Source organism: Orcinus orca, chromosome 1 (assembly GCF_937001465.1).
Source record: "Orcinus orca chromosome 1, mOrcOrc1.1, whole genome shotgun sequence".
In the NCBI taxonomy this organism is placed as follows: Eukaryota; Metazoa; Chordata; class Mammalia; order Artiodactyla; family Delphinidae; genus Orcinus; species Orcinus orca.
This window is the reverse complement of record NC_064559.1, coordinates 37,866,657-37,882,105: the sequence shown is the minus strand read 5'-3', so window position 1 is coordinate 37,882,105 and position 15,449 is coordinate 37,866,657. Positions and strand designations below refer to the sequence as shown.

General features: G+C 49.6%; 1 protein-coding gene across 5 annotated transcripts in view; it reads left to right on the top strand.

Moving 5' to 3' along the window:
- PLXNA2 (plexin A2) overlaps positions 1–15,449 on the top strand; it is a 216,333-nt gene that overhangs the window by 17,788 nt on the left and 183,096 nt on the right. For 4 of the 5 annotated variants that reach the window (XM_049702847.1, XM_049702838.1, XM_033410595.2 and 1 more), the window contains exons 2-3: positions 7,274–8,541; positions 13,685–13,867. In XM_049702847.1, coding sequence (XP_049558804.1) covers positions 7,354–8,541; positions 13,685–13,867 — 1,371 coding nt within the window. In that variant the 5' untranslated portion in view covers positions 7,274–7,353. Of the gene's footprint in view, positions 1–5,614; positions 6,758–7,273; positions 8,542–13,684; positions 13,868–15,449 lie in introns of those variants that run through there. The other variant, XM_049702845.1, reaches the window with a different exon arrangement.

Below are 15,449 nucleotides of genomic sequence, written 5' to 3'. Positions count from 1 at the left end.
CACCGCCTGGAATATGAGTTCTTCCCTTACTGCTGATCAATGTTAGGGCCTCCCCAAATTTCCTTCACTTAGTCCTTGGTTATTGGAGATTAGATCTGATTTATCCACCTGTGGGAAAAAAAATTGCATGGAAGGACAAGCAGGGAATCTCCCTTCTCATGGTGAGGGAAGTGACTGGGTAGCTGTTGTTACCAAAAGTTGCCTGGACATACCGTGGGGGGATGCGGGAGGGGTGGGGAGCATTGTATCGTCTATTGCACTTTCTCAGGAAAGATGCCAAGAGGCCATGTAGGCAGAGGCCCATTTTCCTTCTCTTTCGCCCCTCACCTCCCTTCCATCTCGCTCTGGGGCGAGGTGTAGCCACTTAGCTTCGCATAACAGCACTGAGTCTGGGGGAGAAAATGACATTCGATTAATGAAACAAACGCAGCTGGTATAGCAGTGACATCTAAATTGTTCCTTTGGTCCCGTTATTTTCTGTAGGAAATTCTCCCTCTGCCCACCCCCCCCTCCTCTTTTCCCTTTAAATCGCGTGCATAAAATACGCTAATAACAATCTTGGTGTCTGTGCCTGAGTGACAGCTGAAATAAGAAAAAGACTAATCGTACCTCCTGCAGCCCTGTCACATGGAGATTAAATGAGTCTCTCTCCCACCCCCTGCCTCCCCACCACCACCTCTCTCTCCCAATCTCTCCCCTCTCTCTGGTCTCTTCTCAGTGAGCATCATGGGCATTTGAATAATATATTATAGACGCCATCAGGGTGACAGTGGGGGAAAAAATCAGCTCAAACCCATGATTACTCCTTCCATCTAATAATTATTTAAATACCAGATAACTCCTTTCACTCTAATTGAGGCCTTCCAGCTGTCGGTGTTACCCGCGGCCTCTGCGCTTGCCCTGGCATTCACCTTGTGCTACTCAACGTGCCTGGACTACCTCTGAGGTCGCTGTTCGACAGAGTGACACTTGGAATGTTCATGTACAACCCCAAAGATGACACTATGACGGGTCCTTCAAGATCGTTCCATCCACAGGGGATGAGCCAGGGCCCCAGCCTTGTGCATTTAGACATTTTATCCTCATAGACTTTAATTCATAGAAATCCTATACCAAAGGCAGCCTCTTTGGGTCACTGGGACCATTCCCCTGCTTCTCAGTAAACATATTCCTCAACAGCTGTCAGGAAAATTCAATGTCAGAAAATTCCATAATCTCCTTGGCAGGATGCCCCAGGGATCCTCTCTAGATAGGATGTCCCCCTGGATATCTCACTCTAGTCCCTTCGGCTGCATTTCTAAGTCTTTGAGAAAAAGAAAGTGCCTGTGCTTGGATAACATCTGACCTGTCTATGGGGTTGTCTAAAACCCAGAGGCATATGGTACAGGACACCTTAGCCCCCAAGTCACAGTATAGGTGCCATTCTTGTGTGTGACAACTGCCTGGACCTGCCTGGCCTGGAGGAGGTCATCCCCCCAACACAGAAGGGAGCCATTCTGGTGTCCCTTTCACTCCCCTGCCCCTTAATCCGCTCATCCTTGAGTCTGCCCTGCATACCACCTCCCTGTCCAGGCCCAGTCCCAGGCTCACTTCTGCCCATCAGGGGGCCACCACGATCAAAAGGCACCTTCTTTCCCCAAAACAGGGCACCCTCGAGGCAGAACATAACTGACTCCCTGGACTCTTTTGCCTACAGCAGAGGAAGCAATGGACCTTTGGTCACAAGGTCTAGGTTCTGATGGAAGCCTGTCCCTGAGTCATGTTGGGTCACCTTGGACAATCTGTTTTCTTTCCATAGGCCTCAGTTTCTTCATTTAAAAAAAAAAGAAGTGGACTGGAGTAATTTTACAGTCTGCTTCAGTGCTGGACTTGAATTCCTGCTTTAAAGGTGCCACTAATTAGAAGGGAAAGCTGGGGGAGAAGATGGACCTTTCCCTGCCCTGGGAGAGGGAAGAGGTTGGGGTGAAGCCCAGGAACAGGTGCTAACTCCTCTGACTTCACAGCGCTCATTTTTTGTTTGTTTGTTTAATTGAAGTATAGTTGATTTACAATATTGTGTTAATTTCAGGTGTATGGCAAAGAGATTCAGTTTTTTATATATATATATATATATATATATATATACTTTTTCAGATTCCTTTCCATTATAGGTTATTACAAGATATTGAATATTGTCCCCTGTGTTTTACAGTAAATCCTATTTTATATATATTAGTACTGTGTATCTGTTAATCCCATACTCCTAATTTGTCCTTCTTCCCCTCCCTTTTCCCTTTAGTAACCATAAATGTGTTTTCTATGTCTGTGAGTATGTGTCTGTTTTGTATATGGATTGATTTATTTTTTAGATTCCACATATAAGTGATATCATGTACTATTTGTCTTTCTCTGTCTGACTTACTTCACTTAGTGTGATATTCCCTAGGTCCACCCACATTGCTGCAAGTGGCAATATTTCATTCTTCTTTATGGCTGAGTAATATTCCATTGTATATATATACCACATCTTCTTTATCCATTCATCTGTTGATGGACACTTGGGTTGCTTCCATGTCTTGGCTATTGTAAATAGTACACAGCCCTCATTCTCATACTTACCATTTGGATCCTGGCTATGTGAGCCACCTAGTAGGTGCGGTTGTATTAATAGGCATGTTTTACTGTTATTGTTATGAAAACTGTCACAGCCAAAATGGTGCTGGTGATGACAGTGCAGGTGGTGGTGATAATGATGGTGACAGTGATGATAGAATGATGGAGGATACTGATGATGGAAGAGCTACAGATGGGTCCAAGAGTGGGAGCTCTACCATCATGAACTTTTACTCAGTTTAGCAAAATTGTATCCTGATCCTAACTCCTCTTCCTACCTCCTCCTCCTTCCTTTTGCAATAAGGGAGGCCAAGTAAGCATAGAGGCATATTCCCCCAGATCTCCTAAAAAAGGCCACAGGGCGGGTCACAGGAAGGAAAGACTCTGGCACTGAGCTGAGCTGGAAATGCCTAATTGTCGTTTCTTCCCTGCTCTGCCCCTGTTGCCTACAGCAGCTGATCAGGAAGGTATTAGATGCCTTCACTAGCTGTCACCAACACCTGCCTCCTGAATCCTGATCGGGGAGATGGTGTCACCAGGCCCTCCAAATAAAATATTTAGTGACACTTGCTTCCCAAAGAGGAAAGCGTGGCCTCTTCTTGGCATCAGGAATGCTTTGCGTGCTTCGCTGATAGGGCGAGCATCCCGGGGCAGCACGTCCTGGTTGGAGACTTGGGGTGGGGGAGAGGGAAACTGGTAGGAGGACAGCCACTTGGCAAGTCTGGCTCTTGAGAATGCATGTGACACAGTGACTTCATGAACTAGACGGAGAGAGGAGAAGGGACAGGAAGGAGGCATCGTTGAGAAAACCCCTGAGGTTGACACTAGCAGAAAACTGGGGTTAGGAGGAAATGCTAGGTCTACAGAGTCATAGGTGTGTGTTCACTGGCTTCTACCAAAGTCATTCTAAGACCGACCACGGAATGGGTGGAAATCAAGAGCTGGGAATATTGAGAAATAAATTATTACTGATAAAGGCTAATGTATCTTGAACACTTATAACAGACCAGGCATTGTTCTAAGTGCTTTATATGTATTAAAGGACTTCATCATAATAATCCTATGAGGTAGATGCTAGTGCTAATCTCATTATATATAAATAGTGAGATAGCATCAGAGAATGGCTAAGTACCCTGACCAAGTTGACACAGCTATTATTGCCTCTGAATCCAAGCATCTAAGTTCAGAGCTCATGAGTCTAACCATTACACCACATTGCCTCTCGTCAGAGGTTCAGAGGTGGGTGCCCTTCCCCCTTACTCCAAATTCAGACGGGAGGCTTGATCCTTGCCAGCTGGGCCCTGCTTTGGAAGAGCTACCTGATAGCATCAGCCTTGGCCTGGAAAGCCAGGGGCTCTCAACTTGCTGTTGAAGTCAGTTGTCTTTGTGAATTCCAAGGTGGAATGCAAGCCTCCTCTGCCACCCCTGCACTGCAAGAGACCACGTCTCCTCTTGACCCTGACGCACTAGTGCCTACTGCTCCCAAGTGGGTGATCTTTGAGTGCCATGGAATGAATCTGTGTGGCCGGTCACCAGGAGCAGTCTGTCCCAGGGTAGATGCTGATTGAGGGGTGAGAGGAGAATAGCCCAATTATTGGTCTGTTGAGAACTCTGAACTTCACCAGCCTTACCCAGTAGGACAAAAGAACCTCAGCTGCCATTGCAGTCATAGACTCTGGAAGCTGAAGCAGACAAGTCTCAAGGTATCATTTTGTCTGAATGAAGAAATCTTAAGAACTGGTTAATTCTAACATCCTTGATGTTAAGATCAAGAAATAGGCTTAGGTCGATGCTAGACCGGTCTAAAGCTATACAACTCATGGGTGACACAGGCAGGATATGAATCCGGGGCTCGCCGAGTCCCTCACTCTTCCTCCTGCCCCATGACTGCATACCTTCTAGCCACCAGGCCAATTTTGCCATTCATACTTGAACTCTCAGGATCCTGTACCTCCGCCGGGCTCCCTGCAGGCTGCAGAGAGGCTGTGTTGGGACCTGTGCAGTAGTGTGCTAGAGACGATCACCTTGGATCTATCCCCCTTCCTCTGACTCATGCTTCCCAGTCTGTGCCCCTTCACTGGGCCAGGGAGGGGGATCAAAGGTCTGCACACAGCGTTCATTCCCATGGAAAGGAAGAATACGAGCAAAAAGAGAAGTCAGGAGGTCTGGCGGGATTCCTGAAGTGCAGTCTCCTGGGGAGGCTTCAGTGATAATAATAACTCCATAAGTTAAGCATTCACTGAGTGCCAGCTCCCATGCTAAGAGGTTTCCCCGCGTTATCTCATTTACTCTATGACAACTCGAGGGGCTGGTGCTGTAATTATCCCATCCTACCAGAAAAGGGGGATGAGACTGGACTTGCCCAAGGTCCCAAATTTCTTCCCCAATTCTGCCTAACAACAAAAGCCACTCACTGTTTATTCAAACTGTGTCTCTGGAGGATATCGGGCAGGGAGGTGAGATAGTTGATCTTAACCTCACAATCGTGTCCTTTGGTGTCACCTCTTCTACTGGGACCTTTTCCCTCCAGCCATGGGCTAAGCATGTATGTGCATGTACGTTCTGGGGGAGGTGGGGTGCACTGCCCACAAACTCGATGCCAGGGTGTCTCACAGAGCACTGTCTAAAAGGCACAGCCCAAGCGCATCAGTGGTGATGATTAGAATCCTCACGGCTCCTCGGGGACACACAGCCCTCCACCTGTAGGCAAAGGAGCTCTCCTACCCAGAGACAGGGGCATGCACAGCCCGGCCTCCTGCCGTTCCCTGTCCAGCTGGAGAATGTGAGCATTCTGTTATTTCCTTTCCACGGCTCCTCTTGAGGAATTCACGTCCTGCTACTGGCCCCAGGACATAGCTAAAAATAACCTCCAAACCGAAAGCTCTGTCTGTCGGGAGGCTTTGCCGGTGAGCACGTGGGGCCGGAAGGGCTGTGTCAGAGTCTCTGAGGTCAGCCTGGGCCTCATGCCGCTGTCGCCTCCCTCTTTCCAAGGAAGCCCGGGACCTGATGAGTCACACCAGAACAACACCCCGGTGAGGCCCGGTTGGAGGAGAGCCGTCAGGTGGGGCCTCCCTCTGGCACCGTGATGGCTGTCAGGCATGGGAGGCACAGTTGAGGAGGACGAGGGAGAGTTTCTAAAGACACAGAGCGAAAGCCATGGGGATGCTGCAGATGGCATCTGTGTTAATTCCAACCCAGTCTAGCCAGGTTGGGGGCGAAGGGACACAGGACTCTCCTAAGCTGCCTTGGAGCACATTCTTAATCCTTGGCTTGAGTGTTTCCACTCCTGCTGCCTCATTGCCCAGAGTTCTGTCTGGACTTGTCCGAGGAAGTTGTCAGACACTCCATCCAGCTGGAGAAAAGATCCCTCTGCTAGACAGCCTGCTGCCCACTGCTGCCGCCACTGCCACCGCTGTCCCTCCCTCTCCATAGAAGTCAGGAGCAGCGCTGGCAGAGTGATGGGACAGGCTCCGCTCTCTACCCTCTGCCTAGGAGTCTAGAGAAGCTCTCGCAGGAACACCACCTTGCCCCTCTGGGCAGCTTCCTTGGAATAAGGAGGAAAAGCTGTGCAGCCTGGGGCTTGGGAGGGCAGAGAGGGAGGAAAGAAGTCGGGGCAGGGGACTGATGAGGCTGGGGCAGGCAGCCTGAGGTCGGCCACACGGAGCCTTAAACAATCACAAGGCCCCGGCAGTGGCTACAGTGAGCCTGACCTTCAACTTGCCTCCCTTTGCTCCTCTCCACATCTCCCAAACCCGGAACCCTTGCCCAGGTGGCTGAGACTGGACTCAGCCAGCCAGTCCCCGTGATTAAGGAGGCCACCTCCCCCTGTGCTCCACCTGCAGAGAAGCAGAAGTGGAAGCAATTTCCCCAGGACCTGGCACCCCACTTACTGGGGAGGCAGTGGCTGATGCCCTCCTGTCCCAAGGAGGAGGGGTGGGGGGTTGTCCGCCCTTCTCCCTGGGGCTCTGCAGGCTCCTGAACAGCACCTGTGGGGATCCCAGTCCCACCTCACACTCTGAACGAGTTTTAACCGCTAATGATCAGGGATTCTTCTTTCTAGAGAGGACGAGGTCAAGGGGCAGCGAGAGGCACTGTGATTCAGGATGACCAGCTCTCCTCCTTCCCTACAGGGGACAGAGCATGAAAGAGGAAGGAAGCCAGCAGTGTGAGGGGCTGGAAGTCTGAAATAAGAAAGAATTTTATTTGTGATATCAGACTCGGAATAGCTGCCTGGGAGAGCCTGGGAGAGGACCTTGCTGACCAGCTTTCACAAGACAGGAGAGATTTCCACTGGACTGGGAGAGAACAGGAGGACAGACCCAGCAACTGGGTGGGGAAGTCCGGCTTTAGTTCCGACACCAGGATCAACTGGCTGGGTGAACTCAGCCGTTTAACCTCTCTGAGAGATAAAAACGATATCTGAAGAGGACAGAAATAGAGATGCTTTGTAAAGTTATTAAAAAAAAAATGCATTTTACAGCGTAAAGGCTGGAGACCAAAATAGATAATAGGATTCCCTGAACATCCCGAAGAGGGAGAAAGTATGTTAAAAATAGAAAAACTGAAATACAGAAGAAAGAGCCTCACAGAGCTAGTCGGCACTGGGACCTGGGTCAAGCAGTCCTGTTCACTCCTCCAGGGATTTATTTTCCATCTGACCCCTCTGCCTTGTGTTTTCCAGAACCATGTAAGGGCCAAGCCAGGAAGGCGGAGTACGCGAGCGCTCACAGGCTCTGTCTCCTGGTGCCCGCCCGGCTCAGAATGGAACAGAGGAGGCCCTGGCCGCGGGCTGCAGAGGTGGACGGCTGGCCTGTGGTCCTGCTCTCCGCCGTCTGCGTGCTGCTGGCACCCCCGGCGGCCGGCATGCCCCAGTTCAGCACCTTCCACTCCGAGAACCGGGACTGGACCTTCAACCATTTGACGGTGCACCGCGGGACGGGGGCAGTGTACGTGGGGGCCATCAACCGCGTGTACAAGCTCACGGGCAACCTGACCATCCAGGTGGCTCACAAGACGGGGCCGGAGGAGGACAACAAGTCCTGCTACCCGCCGCTCATCGTTCAGCCCTGCAGCGAGGTGCTCACGCTTACCAACAACGTCAACAAGCTGCTCATCATCGACTACTCCGAGAACCGGCTGCTGGCCTGCGGCAGCCTGTACCAAGGGGTCTGCAAGCTGCTGCGGCTGGACGACCTCTTCATCCTGGTGGAGCCGTCCCACAAGAAGGAGCACTACCTGTCCAGCGTCAACAAGACGGGGACGATGTACGGGGTGATCGTGCGCTCCGAGGGCGAGGACGGCAAGCTCTTCATCGGCACTGCTGTGGACGGCAAGCAGGACTATTTTCCCACCCTGTCCAGCCGCAAGCTGCCCCGCGACCCCGAGTCCTCCGCCATGCTCGACTACGAGCTCCACAGCGACTTCGTCTCCTCACTCATCAAGATCCCGTCCGACACCCTGGCCCTGGTCGCCCACTTTGACATCTTCTACATCTACGGCTTCGCCAGCGGGGGCTTCGTCTACTTCCTCACCGTCCAGCCTGAGACCCCCGAGGGCGTGGCCATCAACTCGGCCGGAGACCTCTTCTACACCTCGCGCATCGTGAGGCTCTGCAAGGACGACCCCAAGTTCCACTCCTACGTGTCCCTGCCCTTCGGCTGCACGCGGGCCGGGGTGGAATATCGCCTCCTGCAGGCTGCTTACCTCGCCAAGCCCGGGGACTCGCTGGCCCAGGCCTTCAACATCAGCGGCCAGGACGACGTGCTCTTCGCCATCTTCTCCAAAGGGCAGAAGCAGTATCACCACCCGCCGGATGACTCCGCCCTCTGTGCCTTCCCCATCCGGGCCATCAACTTGCAGATCAAAGAGCGCTTGCAGTCCTGCTACCAGGGCGAGGGCAACCTGGAGCTCAACTGGCTGCTGGGGAAGGACGTGCAGTGCACCAAGGCGGTAAGGAGGGCCCACCTGCTCTACCCCTGATGCGGCATCTGGCATTGCACACCCCTTTGCACACCCTGCCCGCAGACCACCACGGCCTGAAATGAGAGAGGTGCTCAGGCTCACGTTACCAGGTGGTCCCCATAATACAGAGTCTGAGGATACCAGACACTTGAGGCATGTTTGCTGATGCGCGGAGTCATTCCCAATGTATAATCAAGGGCCTCTACGCCACCACCCACTGTTGTAAGCACCCCGGGCTTCAGAGGTGAACCATACAACACAGCTACTTGCCCTCATGGAGCTTTCATTAGTGAGGCAAGACAGATTAATACATAAAATATGTCGTCTCTCAAGTGATGACAACTGCTGTAGGGAAAAATAAAGCACAGAAGTGGGGAGAGGCAGTACCCACGAGGATTGGTGCATTGAGAAAGCAGCATTTGAGCAAAGAATGAGGAAAGTAAGCTATGCAGGTATCTGGGAAAGCATTCCAGAGAGAGGGAGGGAGTAGCTCTTGCAGAGAATGCAGGGCATGCCTGGAGAGCGTGAAGAGCGAGGAGGCCACTACAGCTGGACCCGAGCATGTGGCAGAAAGAGCGGTTGGAGATGAGCCAGTCAGAGGTAACACACACCAGATCCTGTACATACAGGGCCCTGTAGGCCACTGTACAGCCAAGTGAAGGAGTAAAGTAGGCAGGTAGATATGTGAGCTGGAGGAGCAAGAAGGGAGTTGAGCTTGACTGATAATTTGAAAACTGGGGAAAAAGGAGAAGAAAGGGAGCTTGGGGTCCAGACCTGAGGATGGCAGAGACAAGAAAGTCAGTGGAAAGCACTGTCCTGTCAGAGGGTCAAGATGCTGCCATCTAGGTGGTTACCGTGATCCACCCATTAGTCCGTCCATCCATCTACCCATCCCTCTATCCATCCATTCATCCCTCCCTCCAGCCATCCACTTAACAAGAAGGTATTGAAGATCTCCCAAGTGCCCAGCTGGGGATGCAAACATAAAAAGACATGATCACAACTTTCAGATATCTCGTAATCTAATGGGAGAAAGAGTGAAAGAAAAAATAGCTGGCAGTGTAATATAGTACCTAAGAGTTTGGGATTCAGAGTTCAAATTCTATCTGTGTGACTTCCTGGCTTCAGGAGTAACTTAATATCTCTCCATTATCATCTGTGAAATGGGAATCATAATGCCTACCGCATGGGATGATCAGATACTATGTGGCAAGATTAACACCATGCCTGGCGTGTTAGGTTGAGCATTATTAGTTAACTGTTACGCATGTGACAAGTGCTAAGATAGATTTCTGTGCAGAGTGCTGTGGACACTGGATCGGCAGCCTGGGGAACAATCTGAGACCAAGTGACCCATACGGCTGCCTTCTGAGCACCCTAAATGGAGGGTGTCTGCTACCGGGACCAAACACCTCTTCTTAAAGCAAAAGACAAATCAGGCCTAGGGTATGCTTCTGTTCCTACCGTCAGCCTCTTGGTACAATAGGATAGTAGTTAAGGCCGTAGGCTTGGAATTCCAACAGATTTGTATTTAAAAATCAGTCCTACTATTTAAAACTGTGTGACTTTAGGCAAGTTATGTACCTGATCTGAGCTGTATTTTTTTTCATTTTTAAAATAGAAATAATAGTAGTCTCTTTTTATGGGTATTATGAGGATCAAATGGAGCAAGTATGTATGAGCACAATACCTGGCCCATAATAAGCATGCAATAAAGGACAGCTATAATTATTAATATTAATTATTATAGAACCAGTTATTTGCTGTTATTTTACCTTTATAAAATGAGGAGTTTGAGCTAGATATTCTCCGAAGTTCTTTACAGTCCTGAAATTCTATAACCTCTGGCCCCAACCAATCAAGACAAGTGGAGAGGAAATGCAAGGGTTAAGTCCTTGCAGAGTCCAGCCTGGTTCCCACTGCCCAGAGGGAGCCCTTGTCAGAAGGAAACTGCTGATTCCTGCCTGCTGCTGAGCCAGAGGGAAGAGGAAGAGCCGACACCCTTGTGGGGCTCCATTGGCTTGCAGAGAGACAAGCCCGGGCTAGTAACCACAGAGCAGCAGAGGCACTGGGAGAGAGGTGACAGCAGGTGGGATCAGGACCTCAGAGAGAACAGCCCCTCACTCACCACCCCCTCCCTTCATCATCACTCTTCGGCTGCGGCCTTGATAGTGGAGGTGGAGATGGAGGTAGGGCTGCAACAGGAGGGGCCCCTTAAAATCCTTATAATCTAAGGAGTCCCAGACCTGGGGACCCAGAGACATTTTGGTGGCCTCAGAGGGCGTTAGGGAGGAGTGAGGGTAGCTGACGTCCCGGGGCTTAATTTTAACGTGATCTCTGGACTAACATGGAGCTCTCAGATGAAGGATTTGAGCTCTGTTCCAGAAGAGAAATGAGGAAGGGGAGCGTCACCCATTGAATAACAGTTATTGTCCTAAAGGCTGTGCTGGGCAATTTAAGAGTTACCTCACTTAATCCTCAATATGACCCTATAAAGCAAGGATTTTCATCCCCCATTTGACAGATGGAAAAACAAAGACACAAAAACTAAGTACATTGGTTGCACCCATACAACCATAAATGACACAGCAGGGATTTGAATTCAGTTTAGCCCATATGACCTCTGAGTCCAAACTCTTTGCATTTAGCCGTGCTGCTTCTAAGGAAAGCCATACACCAGGCTCTCCCTTTCAGAGCAAAAGTAAAGGGGCAGCAGGTGTTTGGGAATATCTGACAATTTAGAGACGAGAAAAGGAAATGCCAGCCAATCCCAGGGGCTTAGGCTCAGAACAAACCGTTTCCGTCACAGTCTGGTGATTCTAGAGTCAGGAGGGATGTAGAGAAATTCAAAATCACTGGCAAGTTTTTGGCTTCTGTCATCATTTCTCAGAAGCTGGCTTAGGTTATGCCTGAGCCCAGGCTCTGCAACCTTAGCGGTCCCTGGAGAGAGTGGGAAAGAAACCGAAGCCATGAAATCAAGAACTTTCAGAGCTGAAAGGAAGCTTGACGATTACCTGGTCTAATCCTTTCCCTTTACAGATGAGAGCATTCAGACTCAAAGTGGGTATGTGGTATATCAAGATAACATAGCTGGCTAGTGGTAGAGACAGGACTACAATCTAGGTTTCCTGATTCCTTATCAGGACACTTGTGCCTCTGGTGTAGGGATGAGAAAGAGAAGTAGAAAATGTAAAAAGTGGTAGCTGATTCCTCTGACCTACCTTTCTAGGGAGCCTGAAATTTCCATCATTGGCTCCAGGGATGTGCTAGTGAATCTTAAATGGATGGCTATATGCAGGCAATGGTAGTAGCAGGGAAGGGATTGGGGTGGGAGGATCTTGATTAGAAGCATTTGCCAATTTCCGTGGTGTAAATACTCCCACCATGGATAATTTCAAGCCACCAGTGTGATGTCACTGAATGCAGAGATAGATGTACAGGCATTCCTCATAAGCTGGCTCTACTATACCATTGCTTCACTCCCTGCCTGAGAAGCTTATCCCTTCTGCCGTGTGGAGCGCCATATAATCCAGAATTCAAGGTCATCCTTAACCCAAAAGTTAGTTTTCTTTCCTAAAGAATAAACACACACACACACACACACACACACAAGGGTAGCACCGCCACTCAGTTGTAGGAGCAGTAGCTCTCTACAAAACACCAAGGAATCACAAGACATGAGCCTCTGTTCTCTTTGGATTTGAACAGGGAATGAAAGAGAAGTCCCTGGTTTACCAAAAAAAATCCCATTTAGCTTATAAATCAGTTCTTCCAAGGAAATGAAGCTGTCAGGGAACGACACACCAGCCCGCTCTTTCCTGGTGTGGGTGAGAGGAGAAGGGTGATGGGAACAGGTCTCTCCATGATGCTTTCTGTGCTTCCCATGACCGTCACTTCCTTCCTCCTCAAGGATGCCTTTCCAGACCCAGGAGGAACAGCTGCCACAGGGTTCAGGGCTCTTTCTGGCCCAGAGTCTGCGACCTTTGCCCACAGGATTCCCTGTTGTGCAATCAACTGGGATGTTTTGGAGGATCCGTCATAGCCCAGCCCCAGGCTAGACAGTGTGCAGAGAATGCAGCCCCCTCGCAGCCCCTGTCCTCAGGAAGCATGCAGTCTTTTTTTTTTAACTGAATGAGATCTTAGAAATCATCAATTTAACAGTCCCCAAAGAGGCTGTTACTGATCAAAGTTCACATAGAAGAAGAGCAGAGACTGGAATTCTTTCTGTCCAGCTATTTTTCCACTTGCTCAAGGTGCAATGTCTTTTCAAGGTGCCCTAGTCTCTTCTGAGAGAGAAGAGACTTTAATTTTTTTTTTAAAAATTTATTCAATGACAGATATTCTTTATACAAGCATACCTCTACTCCCTGCAAAAGGCTGCTAACAAGAAGACCATCTCCCCCAGAATCTACCCAAACATCATTGAAGACCTCTAACGGACAGTGATGAGAATCATTGTACAACTTAACGAATCTCTTCGCACGTGTTATTTCCTTTTCTCCCCAGTAATTCTCTCACCAAGGTGGGCAGGTAGTGTGACACCTGAAGAAACTGAGATTCACGTAGATGAAGTAACTTTTCCAAAGTATAAGGCAGTGTTCAATATTAAGATAACCCTTTTTAATGTATCCCCAGTGTGGGATGTGGTGAATAATGGAATGACTGAAAATTCCTTATGCCCGAAGGCAGGCTTTTGCAGTCCAGGAAACAAATAAGGAGCGCCACCAGGCTGGTAGGAATCCTGTGATGTTGCCTCTAGACTGAATCTCCACTGTCTAAATAGAAAGACCGCCACCAATGGCGTGGTCCACAGGGACACGTAAATGACCAGGAAATGAGTTTGAGCAATCAGCTTTGCAACCTGTCGCTGGTTGTCTTGGCAGAAAAGCGAGTGGGTGATAGCAGGTGAGGGAGAAGAAAGCTGTCTGGTTTCACAGGAGTCAGTGCGGGGTTCATGGGTCAGCCGTGAGATGTGTGTGTGTGCAGTGTGTGTTAGGCCCCTGAACTCCATGCCTGAATTTCTCAGAGGCCTGGTGTCCTGGGGCTGGTGGCCACGGTGGGTGGGCTGGTGAGGATCAACGCGGCCCTGCCTCCGCTGCTACTCACCCCAGGTCCCTCCCCTTCTCTCCAGCCGGTGCCCATCGATGACAACTTCTGTGGACTGGACATCAACCAGCCGCTTGGAGGCTCAATTCCAGTGGAGGGCCTGACCCTGTACACCACCAGCCGGGACCGCATGACCTCGGTGGCGTCCTATGTTTACAATGGCTACAGCGTGGTGTTTGTGGGTACAAAGAGCGGCAAGCTGAAAAAGGTAAGAGTCCGTGAGACTGGACGCCCGATGCTGTTCAGCTCCTCCGCTGAGAGCCTCTGCTAGAAGGTTGCTGTGGATGGAGATTTAACTAGAGGCAACTCAGTTTTCTTGGGGCAGGAACAGGTAGAGTGGGGAGGGTTGGTAGGGGTTAATTTGTGCCTTATCCTCTAGCTGCTTCCTCTACCCACTGGTCAGTGAGTGTCTTGGTAATGTAAACATATTTCAATATTGACCAAACTCCAAGGAATTAGGAAGGTGCATCTGTCTAGAGGAGGAAAAAAAAAAGTCTCCAAATCAAGTAGAATTTTTTGATTATCTATATTATGAATTTTTTGATTTTTTGATTATCTATATTATGAATTTTTTGATTTTTTGATTATCTATATTATGAATCACCCACATCATAAATTTTTTTGATTATCTATATTATCTATATTTTTTGATTATCTATATTATGAATCACCCACATCATAAATCCCTCCCCACAGTCTACAGAGGTGATTGTACTCATCAAAAGTCTTTGTTGAGTCCAGAGCAGCTGCTTGAAGCACATTATGGGTCTCACTTCTCAGCCGATGGTGGTGCCTCTCTGGGATGGTATACGGTGCCTGGATAAGGGACTGTTCTCCTGTCTTCCCTCTTCCTGCAATCGCAGTCTCTTCCCCGCCCCTCCTCCCTCACCCCCAAGACCTGAGCTGACAGGAGGAAGTAGGCGTCTTATCCTGTGCCTGCTCTGAGCACCTCTGCCCATGGGAGGGCACGGGCCGTCTGGGGCTGGCAGCACGGGAAGCCTCCTGCGCGGCGGGCTGAAGCCGGAAGCTTGTACCTGCTTGTCTAGCACTTAAGGTGTAGAGACGGAGCACAGTCTGGTTTATCATGTGGAATTACAGCAGCCACGTTCTTTCCAGTCCCTGCTAATCCCTTTTTCCCAAGCTCACCCTCCTGCCACCTTTCCCCAGTCCCAGCACCTGTGGATCAAGACACAGGCCAGACCTCACCGCATCTCCCCCTTTGATGTTGACATCAGCCCTGTGGCTCTTTCCTCCTAATCCAGTTAGAGCCTCAGGAGAGATGTTGTTTGGGAATGTAGAAGGAGGGTGGCAGGGAGGGAGCCTGAGGAAGAATTTCCGTGTTCTGCTTGTTCTGAGTTGCTGCCAAAGGAGGTGAGAAAAACTGGTCTGGGTTGATGTGGAGATGCCTTCTTTCTCATGATGCCAGAGCCCTTTAACCCTTTCCTCACTCTGTGGAGAGGTGCCCACCTGTACCTGTCCTGTGCCCTCCACTTGGCCTGGGACTGTGGGCCCTGGCTTGGTTTCAGGTATGGGAGAGAGGATGAGTGTGGTCCCGGCGTTTGCTTTCTCAGAAGTGGAGAGGGAAGGAGTTGACCTTCTGAGATTCCACTAAGATTTAAAAGTGGTGTACTCTAGAAAAGAGTCTGAAATAGGATATATATATGTGTGTGTATATATATATATATATATATATATATCTTGAATCACTTTGCTGAAACTGACCCAACATTGTAAATCGACTCTACTTCAGTTTTTAAAAAGTGGTATATTCTGCGGCTTCCCTGGTGGCG